Source organism: Neomonachus schauinslandi, chromosome 4 (genome assembly GCF_002201575.2).
Source record: "Neomonachus schauinslandi chromosome 4, ASM220157v2, whole genome shotgun sequence".
NCBI lineage: Eukaryota > Metazoa > Chordata > Mammalia > Carnivora > Phocidae > Neomonachus > Neomonachus schauinslandi.
This window is the reverse complement of record NC_058406.1, coordinates 171,554,484-171,567,861: the sequence shown is the minus strand read 5'-3', so window position 1 is coordinate 171,567,861 and position 13,378 is coordinate 171,554,484. Positions and strand designations below refer to the sequence as shown.

Genomic DNA, 13,378 nt, shown 5'->3' with positions numbered 1-13,378 from the left:
ACTTAAAATGCCTCTCTCATCCCATCCAAGGATGACTTCATCAGTATGAATAAGGGTCCATAGATTTCCATTATAGGTTATATGTGAGGGCAGGAAATGGAGTTGGGAGAGAGGGACATGAAGCGACAGAGCACCCGCAGGGGGCAGCAGTGAAGGGCGAGGGAGGCCCCCCAAGGAGACAAGAGGGGTGAAGATAAAGCAGACCCACTGCACCATTTTGGTTTAGAAATGGTCCAGAGAGCTGGCCTTGAATTCGCTGTTGTCAGGGCCGCTGGGCAGTGGACTCTAGGAGACCACCGCAGAACTGTCCATCGGAAGTGGTTAATCCTATCTGACTCAACAAACATGTGTGTCTACCTGACGCCAGGCCTATCCCCACTGGCACAGTTCACACTGTAACTTGGGGATTCATTTGCTCTTTTGAAGATGCAAGTAGCCCATTCTGAGGACACAAAGTCAGACAGCCGGGACTGACATCCCAGTGCTGCTCACTGCTTCCTGGCCTGTGCTCTGGGTCTCAGGGCCGATTCTGAGCTTCGTGCAGCCACACAGGGTCCTGTGATCTGAAGGATCTCATCGCACTTGGCTTAATACTCTGCTATTGACATCCAGAAACTTAATAATTTCTTAACAATGGCTTTGCATTTTCGTTTTCCATGGTGCCCTGCAAATTCAGTAGCTGTCCTTCCCACACTTGACTTACTCTCTCTGCATCTCTACAACCTCCTGGGATAGCAACACCCACTGGTCGGATGATGGCGGGGTCAAATGAGACAATAAATGTAAAGCTTCCCCTGTAGCAGCTGCTGTCCTCACTCGTATTTTTAAAATCTCACTGGATCCTCCCCAAGGCGTGTGAGGTCGGCCCAGCAACCCCCATCGTGCCCACTTGCCAGAGGGAAAAGCCGAGAATCACAGCTGTGTTGTGATTCCTGGACCACAGAGCAAATCAGGACAGAAACAGGAGCTTGAACCTTGCTACTCTCTCCCCCTGGGGTCCCCTTCCACAGCCCAGCAGGTGTCCGCCCCACCTGTTGGGTCCAGTGACCAGATGACCAGCAGCACTGGGGCGGACACCATACCTGTGACCGGCAGGGCCCGAAGACCCAGCAGGCACCACACTTCCCACCTCACTCCCACGGAGGGAGAGCTCCATTCTCAGCCAAGGAGGGCTCAGCTCTGTGAGACCTGTAGGCACCAGGGTAGTGCATTTTCCCCACCCCCAAAAGCCTCACCTTGGGCAGCCTTATTGGCTAGGATTAACCCCTTTTCTCCTTTCTTCTTCTTCTTCTTCAGCTTGAACCCAAACATCCCCTTTCTGAAAAGAAGAAGAAAAACTAAATAACACTGTAATAGTAACTTCGAGGAATTCAGACATATAAGGAGGAAATACACACACACACACACACACACACACACACTGAGTTCTCCTGGAAGCTGACCAGCCTCCTCTTCCACCCTGGATGGGGATCAAAAGACCAGTGTCAGGATGACCCAACAAGCTCTTCAGACAGCTCTACATTTGCAGAAACCATGAAGCCCCCCAGAAATTATGGGTTCCACCTAGAACTTAAATGGGCAAAATATGAATACAAAGAGCCCCAGCCAGTATTTTGCTGTTTCTCCTCGCTTACTTGTACCAGGTACTAAAAATAAATGACATCATTTAATCATCATGGCAACCCTCTCTTGCCCATCTTATAGATGAGAAGGCAAGGCCCAGAGAGGGTAGGTAGTGTTTCTGAGGTCACACAGCTCTGAGCATCAGGACCACAGGAACCCAGGTTCTAACCGTTGGATGGCCTGAGCAGGTTACCCTGTGCAGAGTGAACACCCTTTTCAGAGCCAGGGTCCCAGGCCATTTCAAGGTCAAGAGACCCTGGGACTCACTGGGGTCCCACCACTAGTGCATGGTCTGTGCCCGGAATATCAGCTACTATTATTTTTGTCATTATTAGCTGTGAGCAGAAGCCACTTGGGGTCTCCTTCTATCCCAGGAAAGGGCTTGCTCCTCTGTCTTAACAGACAACAGAAGCATTCCACACAGTCCTGAGAGAATCCTTTTCTAGAGTTGAGGGACTGAACACTGGATGGAAGGATGGATGGACCCAGTTCAGAAGAAAGTCCTGGCCTTGAGTCAGGCAGGCTGGTGAGCTGACCCTTGGAGGCTGGAGAAGAAATAACAAAGACAGAACAGAGGAGAAGGAGGAGAGAGCAGCAAACCCTCCCAGGAACACCCTGTGGTCCCAGAGAGATGTGAGGGAAGTGGAGGGCCATCGAAGTTGTCCGGTGTGCTTAGGAATATAGGACTCATGAGGGGCTAAGACCAGGGACTCCACATCAGGCTGTCTGGGTTCTGGTCCCAGCACTATGGGCAGACTGAGCCTCTCTGCACTTTAGGGTCTTCATGCATAAGATGAGATAAGAAATATAAAGCGTTTAGCACAGTGCCTGGAACATACCTGTTGCTCAATAAATGTTAGTTATGCTTGTTATTATTGTAATGGGTAAGATTAGGACCAATGAGTGGAAGCTACTAGGTGAAGAAGTTCACTCCATTTATTTATTTATTCATTTACTTACTTATTTGTTTACTTTCTTTTTATATCCTGCCTTAATTCAACTGAGGAATTAAGGAGCCCTCCACATTGGTGTTGTTTGAACAGTGAAATGGACTGCATTGAGTGGGAGTGAGTTCCCTGTTCCTGGAGGTGTACAAACAAAGGCCAGCAACCACTGGAAAAGGATATGATAGAGAGGACAAACATCAGAAGAGGGGGACTGGCTTATGGGATTCTGGGGGTCCTTTAAGACCTTGATACACAGTAGAATGGAAAAAATGGTCTCTGGAAGCCCCCAGACATGGATGGATTGGGCAAACCACAGTACTTCTCTGAGCCTCAGTTTCCCTGTGGGTACAAATTTATGGAAATAAATAATAAGGTACCTAACTTTACAGAATTGTGAGAATAAAATGAGGTGAAGTAAGCAAAGTACTGAGGGCAGTTCCTGGTATATAGAAAGTGCTGGGATGTGCCCTTTTTGGAGGTAGCATTTTCCCCTCTTTGATTTGCCATCATCTGTGATGCAAATCATTCTAAAGTCTCCCAAGAATCTCAGGAGAACACACACAAGGAGGATTTTCCTCTTCTGAAATTTCTTGAAGGCAACTTCCAATAACTTTTCTGTTTTCAAAAGAGAGTTACCAAGCAGAGGGCCAAGGTCAGTATCTTCCAAACCCTGACTTGCCATTGTGGTCTCCAAGGGCTCAATGCCATGATCATTTCATGGAGGCAGAATCTGATGTCCCCTGGGACTTGGCCAATGGTTCTGCAGACTATTTGAAAAGGCTGAGTTTCTTCCATCAACAAACAGGAAGTCACTACTAATAAATGACAGTATCTACCACAGGGAGACTCGATGCTCCTGGAGGAAGCTGACATCCTCATCACAGATGGCCTCAGCATTCTGAATCTCCCGTCGGGCAGCCGGTGACTGAGGCATTGAAGCATGCCTGAGGTGACTGGCGAGGGCAGAGGCAGAGGCAGAGAGAAAAATGGGTACCCCTGTCCCTCTGAAACCAGGAGCTCTTGGCCCTGTTGACCATTAGGGGCACCTCAGGAAGTTTAAAGGATACCAATGTTTGGAACCACTTTCAGAGATCTGTAATTGCTTTGGAGAAAAACGAGTGCTGAGAAGCCCTGGCACAGCTCAGACCCAGCTACCAAGGAAGCCAGAGAGCCTTTCGCAGTAATGCACAATGGATTTACAACCAGCTCAGCTCTCCTGGATGGGTTGATATTTGTTCCACAAACACACAGGGTTGTTTGCCTGAAACCCTGAGTCAGTCATCAAGGGCACTCCCAGCGTGACTCCCAGCATGAAAGGCTTCTTGATGAAAATTGATTTTTTCCTCCTCAGCCCCATGACATCTGCAGTAGAGAGAAGGCATGGCTCACCAGCCCAGAATAATCATGCTGCTGGGAGACTGGGCAGCAGAAAGCGAACTGGAGACAGAAGACAGCTCACGGCCCTGCTTGCATCACCTGTTAGCTCTCCAATTTAGGACCAGACACTTAACCCAGATGAGCACGCTTCATTCCCACGTGGGCATTTCTTACCCAGTTCATACGGTGGCATCAAAACGGGAAACAAGGCTGGTAAAGTGTAAAATGTGCTACAAAATACTGTGTTACAACACTGATGACAAGGAAATGTGCTACAATACTCCCCTGAGTGAGTCCAGTATTTTTGAAACATGTATTAACACTCACTTCGTGCCAGGAGCACCATTTGACACACACTATCTCCTAGTATTCTTGCAACATACCACAAGACAGATGCTATTATTTCCCATTTTTACAAATGAGAGGTTGTCAGGGGTTTCCAGCCAGTGTATTGGGGTCAGCTAGTAAATCAGGAAGCAAGTCCCCAGGGCAGGAGCCATCAAACCCCTTTTTCTTCTCAGTGTGCCATGGATTCCAGCATGGGAACCCTCCCACTTCACAAAAAAGGATGGGGCTCTCTGGCTTCAGATCTACTGAATTCCCTCCCAGGGCCACCCCAAGGTAAGTCAAGACACACAGAAACCCCCGTACCAACCTGGTCTCCTCAGGGTGAAAGCTACCATGACTCCGATATCTGTATCCAAACAATGAGAGTATTAAACAGTGTGCGTGTTAGGCTCCCTTCAGCACCTCTGTTCCAGGTGATGTCACTCCAGGTGGCCCCATAGGGAAGGCAGCCAACCGGGCACACAGAAAGAGGGGCTCGACAACCAGAGTTTGGGTCTCATCTCTACCATTTCTAACTATGCCGGTGGGGCTGGCCACGGGGCCTCTTTGAGCTTCAGGTTCCACTTCTGCAGGAAGTGGCAATAAAGTTAACTCTGCTCTTCTCGTGGGATGTTATGTATATGACCTCACTGAGTGCTCATGCTGCATTGTTAGGAGCTCTACAAATAATTAATGTCAACTCATATCCATGGCTCACTGGAGCCAGGATCGGGAAATGGCTCACAATTAGGGTCTCCATGTGGTTTTCCACTTGCCTCACAAAATTCCCCTTCTGGAATCACCTTTTCTACCTTCAATATGGAGTAGAAGCAGCTCAGGCCAAGCAGCCAAACACTAAGCTAATTGAGTCAATGGGTGTGACCAGGACTAGCCCCTGCTGTTCTCCTCCCACCTAAGAGGATGCAGATTGCAGGTCATCTGTGCACCTGACCCTCCAAACCCAGAGTCACGACATCCAGTGTGAAAAAAAACAAAAACAAAAACAAAAACAAATCACTTTGATTTGTGGATTTATTTATATGGTAAACACTTATAAACTTTAAAATTCCTTATTAAAAGAAGGGATTTTTATGTAATCAGGACTACCTTAAAAATAAAGCAAAACCAAGATCTACCACCATTCTGAGGTTATCCAGAGAGCCTTGGATAGATTCCCTGCTGCCTACTGAGGAATCTGCTCTGTGTACTCATCTTACTTTTAAAACTGGGTTATATTCATTAAAGGAAAACCACCAAATATAGAAATAGCCATAATGTGGATTTTGACTAAAGATAGTTAAAATAGGGGCGCCTGGGTGGCTCAGTCATTAAGCGTCTGCCTTCGGCTCAGGTCATGGTTCCAGGATCCTGGGATTGAGCCCCGCATCGGGCTCTCTGCTCTGCAGGAAGCCTGCTTCTCCCTCTCCCACTCCCCCTGCTTGTGTTCCCTCTCTCGCTGTGTCTCTCTCTATCAAATAAATAAATATTTTTAAAAAAAAAGATAGTTAAAATATAAATCCATGGGACCTCCTGCCTTGCCAAGACTGAAATGTTTCTTCCTCTCTCCCCATCATCTTCCTATAACAGCTTGCCTGCTCTATATCCTATTTCTTTAGGCAATGATGCCCAACTTTGGTTATACATTGGACTCATATGGGGCACTTTCTAAAACAGTCTCCCACACTGCGGCCAGATCCCATCCCAGAGAGTCTGATGTCCCTGATCAGCAGTGAGGCCAATGCTCAGTACTTTTCAGATTCCCAAGGTCGTTCTAATGTGCAGCAGTGTTGCAAATCCCTGTGTATAAGTAATTAGTGCCAGAGAGCTCTCTTCCCAAAGAGAAGGTGTATGGTTTTTAAGGGAAATTCAAAGACAAATTTTCAACCAAAGTGGGGGGCTGTGAAATTTAGGAAATTCAGAGCACTTGGTGAATATATTTGTAGGCTGGACTTTATCATCCTACCCCAGTTCCTCTTCCACTCAACCCCCATCCTGGCAATTAGCCCACAGAATTGGTCACCTTCTCTACTATGCACAGGATCAACCCAACCTTGGAGGACCTGACTCCTCCAATTTGAAAGAGCAGGATCAATCCTCTATTTGGGTCCAAAGTGTCCCAGACAATGGCCTGAATAGACTGAGCAATGACTCCCAATTTCATGAGAACCAGTTCGCTCTGGGCTACTACGATTTGCCATCTCCTCCCTCATTGCAGCAGTAAAGGAATGTTTCCCTGTTAGGCTCTCATTTTGTTCATTCCAGCTCAGTGGCCATCATAAGGAGATTCAGACGTCAGCTTCACAGACAGTCACTGAGGACCTCGATATTGCACCTGCAAGAGGCAGCTGAGTCAAGGAAATGCACCTCCGAGGATGCTAATGAATCCCTCCTCCTGTGGTTTCTCTGAACCAAGGATGACTCAGAAATACTTCCGAGCCACATCATGTAGAGCCGGCCTGTTTCAGCCAGCCTCTGACAGCCCTTCAGAGACTTTGCCAATGTTCAAGGACAAGGTGGTAGAAGGCTGGTGCTGTAGGACTGCCCCAGGAAAAGGGGGACTTTCCCCTCACATGCATCTCGCCCACCCTGCAGCATGCTGACGGGCCAACTACTGACACCTTTTTCAACCTATGGCCACTGGCCTCCAACCTCTCCTGCTCCTCATCTATAGCTGAGATCAGCATGTGACGGCTTGATTAGAGTTCAAGGAAGAAATAGAAATACATATGGGCAGGGGGTAGAGTTAGGGCTGTGAAATTCTTCCCAGCCCCAAACCTTCTCTTGCTTGAGCCCCTACAAAAATGTTCATTTTTCTTATTCTGTCCTCTTTATATCCAGACTAACTGGAGCCCTGATCTCTGTTCTCCTAAAGACAAAAGAATCAAGCTCTCATCCAAAAATAGACTCCAGGCAGCTTCCCAACATTTGGAACAAGGAGCTCTCCCTCCCTGCGTCTCAGCATAAAGGAGTCTTCGAACTCCTACCTTTTCCAGTCTTTCTCCTTTTCTTTACTTCCAGAACCTTCCTCTTCCCATATATTCCTTGATTACCTTTTGGCGGCAGAATGGCAAGAGTATGGCATCCATTGTTTGAGTTTTCCTCCCTTGGGTTGGGTTAAAGTCTGAGGCTCTTATTCCCATGTGGTCTTCCCTTCTTTGGGTCTACCTTGTCCCAGAATATTTTATTCCACCTCATGTCAGGTAGAAGAAGTCACTGAGGCAGGGCTTCTCCTCCCTGCAGCTGGGCACTGACCTCACCCAATTCTCAGGAAAAGATTTGAAAACCAATTTGGACTCCAATCCATATAGCTTCCTCCAACCTAGCTTTACCAGCAATAGACGTGATATTTTGATCCCTATTTGATGAGTAGGTCTATGTTTCAATGGGTTTTGAACATAACGGAGAAACAGAAGGGCTTGGTTATAACATCAGGGATGCAAATACACTAACACATAAAAATATTGTCATCAGTGAGAGTCATTAATTCCATGATGGTAAAGAAAGGACCTAAGAAGTTCCTTCTGAACCTCATTTTTTGGTGTCATGGACATTGAAGACAGAAGGATGGGTGCTAAATTAAATTAAATAGCTATCTCTGCTGTAGAGCCTCAGAGCCTTTAATAACGCTGATGTATTGTAATTCTCTAAGGGGATAACACGGCATTCAGATTTTTCTGAATTGACTTGACCACACCCTTATCACAAAACACCTGATAATGTCTTAAAGAACACTGCGTGGGACACCCAGAGAAACAGTCCTGGCAACTTTTGGTGCTCTTTCTTCTTTTGAAACTTTTATGAGGGGAGCGGTGATTCAGTAAGAACCACTGAGGAAACAGAGAGCCCAGCACATCCCTTTTCTGCATCCATCCACGCTGATCCTGTTGCAGAGAAGCACCTAACTGGTCTTCCTGCCTCTCCGTTCTCTCTCCTTCCTGCAAACTAGTCTCCATCCTGTAGCCACCTTCACAAAATAGAAGAGCAGAGAGCTTTCTTAACATGATAAAGAATATCTATAAAACTCCCTAGAGTTCATACCCTTCAATGGTAAATATTGAAAAACTTCTCCCTAAGATTTTTAAAAAAATGAGACAAGGATGTTTATGAACACCCCTTCTATTCAGCACTGTCCTGGAGGCCCTTACCAGGTCCATAAAGTTTGACTATTTGAATCACTAAGTGAATTTAGCAGGGTATCTAGAAACAAGGCCAATATACAAAAATCAAGTGTACCTCTCTGTACCAAAAACAAAGAATTATAAGCTAAAACTATAAATAAAAAATATGATAATATGATCAAAAATTTAAAACTTAGGAATCATTCTAAAAAATTGACCTCTGTGTGGAATTGTTGAATCACTATATTGTAAACCTGAAACAAATAGTGTATGTTAAAAAAATTAAAAATAAAATAAAGTTAAAAATTTTTTTAATAAAATAAAAAATTGACCTCTACACTGAAAATTACCAAAAAAAAAAAAAAAAAAAAAGATAAATTGAAGGATAGCCCATGCCCATGGATTGGAAAATGCAATACTGGAAAGATGTCAAACTTCTCCAACTTGATTTGGAGATTATTATTTATTATGATAAATAATATTATTTCTGGGTTCTCCAGTTTTGCAAGGAGGAACAAGTCACTCAGTCCTCCGGATTCCTAGCACTTTGTTCTTATCCTTATTATAGCCTTTATCACATGGATCATAATAGTTACTTGAAAAGGTCATTCTCTTTTATTACATGCTGAGGTTTTGAAGCCAGTAAGCATGTCTGGTTTATGTCTGTACCTTCAGTGTCTGGCACAACGCCTGGTACAGAGTAGGGCTCAATGACTATTGGACACACGGATGGACAGATGGACCGAGAGAGCCTACACATAGAAAGCTCCACAAGATTTCACTGGAAGTTCTTTGGCTGTCTTCAAAAATGTATCACATTGAACAGAAAGGAGTTAAGGCCATTCCAAGACTGTCTCCTCATGGCTAGCTGAATGCTTTTCTTTCCAGACCACACTGGGATTGAGCCAGAACTTGGTTATCCATTGTACAGTGTATAATTTATTCAATATATTCATCCCCTTTATTATCATTATTCCAAGTGTTCTGGAACAGTCTTAATAGCCACAGTCCCTTAGACATGTAGGATAAGCCAGACATTGGGTTAAGGTTCTCCATAGTTTTTTTAAAATTTAGTCATCCCAACAACCATCTGATAGAAGGGTTCAATCTCCCTTCGGGATGTAGAAATTGAAGTCTAAAAGGTTAAGTAACCTGCCTTAGATCCCACAGCCATAAGCTGCAACCTAATTCTGGCCTGGCAGACCTCCACTCTACGGTACCTCCCAAATATCAGTCAGAGCCACAGTTTTTTAAGCACCTAGAGAAGCCAAATATTGTGCAATCCTCACTTCCCAGATGCTGAACATTGCAGCTCAGAGAGGTTTGGTAACTTGCCTATAGCCACACAGCAGTCTGTCACCGAAGCCTAGGCTCTGTGCTCTGTTTGCCCCCCGCCCCCAGCGGCTCAGCTGTCTAAGAACAAGTAAAGGAGCCATAACCGCTGCAGCAGCCCTGTGGGCTTCCAGCTCCCCGACTCAAGCAGACGGTGCAGTGAAGCTCAGCAATAAGAACCCGAGCCTCACCTTGACCAGTGGGGGCTCCTAACAGTGCCCAGACGCAATCGCACTCGCTAACTTCTTGGACCGGAGGCAGCTCAGCGGGGCAGGAGGGACAGCGTCCAGCACTGGTCTTGGGAAGAGGGAAGCTTCTCTCTAGAACGCAGTGGCCCAGCGGAGTAGGTGTCAGGCATAAGGCTGCTCCATCGCGAGCGGCAGGTGCCTCCCAGGAAATGCCTTTCCATGTGTGTCTGCCGCCAGCACCCTATCTCTGTTTGAACTTCAGGCCCTCCTCATGGCTTGGCTGCCAGAGCCCAAGACTCTGATCAGCAAACACAGCAGCTCAGAGAAGGTCCTGAGAGGAAGGGCCATTGACGGGTTTCTCTCCAAGTCAGGTAGCCCTGGGTAGATCAGGACTCGGAAGAACCCTAGCTCCAGACAGTGCCAAAGCCCTGGGTGCTTTCCAGCCACTATCCAGCCATCCAGCCTGGCCTTTTAATCCTTCACACCATCCCCTGCTCACTTATTTACTTACGGCCAGTTCTAGATTCCTTTACAAATATTAACCTATTTAAGACCCACAACAGCCCTCAGAGGTAGGAACTGTTATTGTACCCAATGTATGGATGGCAAAACTGAGCCACGGAGTGCTTGGTAGGTGCTGGGATTTGAACTGAAGCCACCCGATCTCAGAGGCTGCCCTCTCAGGCCCTCTGGCCTGCTGCCTCTGTGGCTTTTGTCCTGATGCTGTTTCAGAGAGGTCAAGTTTATAAGGAGAAAAATGAATAAAACAAAAAAGAGGACATTTTGGTGTCAAATGCCTCAGAAACTCTCCCTACAGTGGGTTGAATGTTGGCGCCCCAAAAGATATATCCACGTGGTGGAAAATGTGAATATGCCCTTATTTGCAAAAAAAGAATCTCTGCAGATGTAAATTAAGTTAAAGATCTTAAGAGGAGATCATTGTGGATTATCTGAGTGGTCCCTAAATCCAATAACTGTCCTCACAAGGAGCAGAAAAGAAGAAGACCCGGACAAGACCATGTGGAAACTGAGGCGGAGATTGGAACCCTGTGGACACGGGCCAAGGAGCACCTGGAGCCACCAGAAGCCAGAGAGACAAGGAAGGATCCTCCTCTGGAGCCTTCAGAGGGAGCACGGTCCTGTCAGCAACTTGATTTTGGACCTCTGGCCTCCAGAACTGTGAGAGGATAGATTTCTGTAGCTTTTGGCCTCCAAGTTTGTGGCCATTTGTTAAGGCAGCCCCAGGACCCCGGCACCCTGCTCTCGGTCACTTCCTCTTGCACATATCGGCACCGCGGGAAAGGAAGGAATGTTGGCTTCACTCCACTGAGCACGTCATGGGGGAGGCTGGGAGGTTAGTGCCCGTCGGCCCGCTGGTAGTGTAAGAGCCTCCGTGGTGCAGACAGCGAGGGAGGAAGGCAGTCAGTCCCCAGTGTGGGGCAGACGGCTGGGAGGCAGGTTTTGCAGGTAAGGACTGAGCAAGTTAAATAGGAGTTTCCCAAAGCAGCCTCTCTCAAAATCTGCAGCTGAGTGCTCATTGTCCCCAGAGAAAGGAGCCTCAGCTCAGGGATTCACAGGCAGAGAGCAGGTCTCCGGTGCATCCCTCCTTCCATTCTGGATCATGGGAGATTTGCTCCCCATCAGAAGCAAAGGTTGTCAGAAGCCAGTGAGTCCCAGCCTCATGTGTCACAGGTGGGGAAAGTCATGACCGCACAGCTGACGTCGTCTGAGGTGGCACAGCTCGTCACGGCCGCGTCAGAGCTGGAACCCGTCTCCAGACCCCTAATCCTTTCAAAGGAACCAAACCTCCTCCCCTCAACTGATCTCCTCTTCACAGAGATCCTGCGGCAACTCTTATCAGTGCTGAGCAGCCCTGAGCCCAAAGCATTCTCCAGCTGAAGTTCCCATCCCTCCTCCTAAAATTTAAACTGCTTTCCCCTTGTTTGCAGAGTGATACCCTCCCCACGAGCCTGCTGCATCTGACTCAGATGCCAGTACACATCCTGAGAGCAGACAGCATCTGGCTGTACGGTAGACACTCCACAGCACATGTCGGCTGCTTGCTCGTTGCAGGGAAGCCCCCCATGAACGACTCTGCTCACAGCCTCGTTTCTCTGTGCATCTCCTGCTGCTTGCTGTCTGCCCCGGCCACACCACCTTCCTTCAGTGACTTGATGGGACCATGTCCTTCCCTCCAGGTCTCTGCACCTGCTCCTCTCCGTGCCTGGAATCCACATGCCTTCACACACCTCTGCCGAGTTCATGCTGTCCTCTCCTCCAGGGTCACAATATCATTTTGTCAGAGGCTTTCCCCAGGTTCAAGCAGATCCCCCCAGATCCTCAGTGCTTTTTCTTTTCATTGCTGATCCTAGTTCGTAATTTTATTTTTATGTGATTTTTTTCATTAGTGTTCACCACTGCATTAAACAAAAAGTTCCATTAAGGTAGGAACTCAGTCTAGCTGACTCATCATTGTCTCCCCTGGACCCAGTACGTAGACCACACATGTAATTCATTCATTGGTTCATTTGGCAAACATTTATTGAACAAAATGCTGAGCCGGTGAAAAGAAATGTACAAAGAAGGAATAGACAAAACCACCACCCCTCGGGAGAGGAAAGTCAAATAGATGAGCTATGGTCGACTCTAAGAAATTACCCAGCAAGAAATCACCTTTGCTACCTCACTTACCCTCTTTCCTGCACTTGCCTCTGAACCCTTTTAGCCCTGATCAGTATTTCCCCAAGGTTGAACTGGCAAAAACTCAAAGCAGTCACAAATGTAACTGGTAAACAACTCTGGAAAATGAACTTAAGGGGAGTGATGCTGTACAATTATCTAGAATGAAATTTGGGAATTGTCTTTACAATTCAATTAGCCTCAGAATTATTTTAGAAATGCAAAAGGAAGAATATGTTGCCAAGTGAGAGGGTTGAGCAACTCTCCTCCAGCCCTCTCCACTCTGGGAAGAATAGTCCCCTTACCAGGAAGCTGCTACATTGGTTCCAGATACAAATACAGATCAGATCAACAGGAATCATCCCCCACCCTCCCACATGCTCTGCCTTCTGCCATGTGGTCTCCTGCCAGAGGAAATATATCACAGCGTCTGCAATCATTATCCCACGTACAGCCAGAGTCATGGACTGTTTCCTTGGAGAACTCACAACACTTGTTATCATGATTCAACAAACATTTACTCAGTACCTATTAGATGCCCAGCATAGTAGTAGGCTTGTGGGAAATTCAGAGCTGTGATGGCCAGACAACAGCATTCTAGCAACTAATACACTTGAAAAGCCTACAGCTACCCCGTAATAAAAATCTTCTCTATTTCTAGAATGCTTCATAGAATACAAACAGCTTTCCTATGTGGCTTTGCGTCAGAGAAGCTATGTGAGGCAGAAGGGACAGATCTGCCCCACTCTCGTTTAGTAAATTAGTAGTAAATTAAATGCTTAGGTCC

The 13,378-nt window shown here is 46.7% G+C and overlaps 1 protein-coding gene across 1 annotated transcript in view; it reads right to left on the bottom strand.

The window, feature by feature from the left end:
• The window catches only part of FER1L6 (fer-1 like family member 6), a 110,567-nt gene extending 109,256 nt beyond the window's left edge, over positions 1-1,311 (bottom strand). The window contains exon 1 of the mRNA XM_044914306.1: positions 1,236-1,311. Within this exon, the coding sequence (XP_044770241.1) occupies positions 1,236-1,311 (76 nt within the window). The remainder of the gene's footprint in view (positions 1-1,235) is intronic.
• Positions 1,312-13,378: the final 12,067 nt, after the last annotated feature.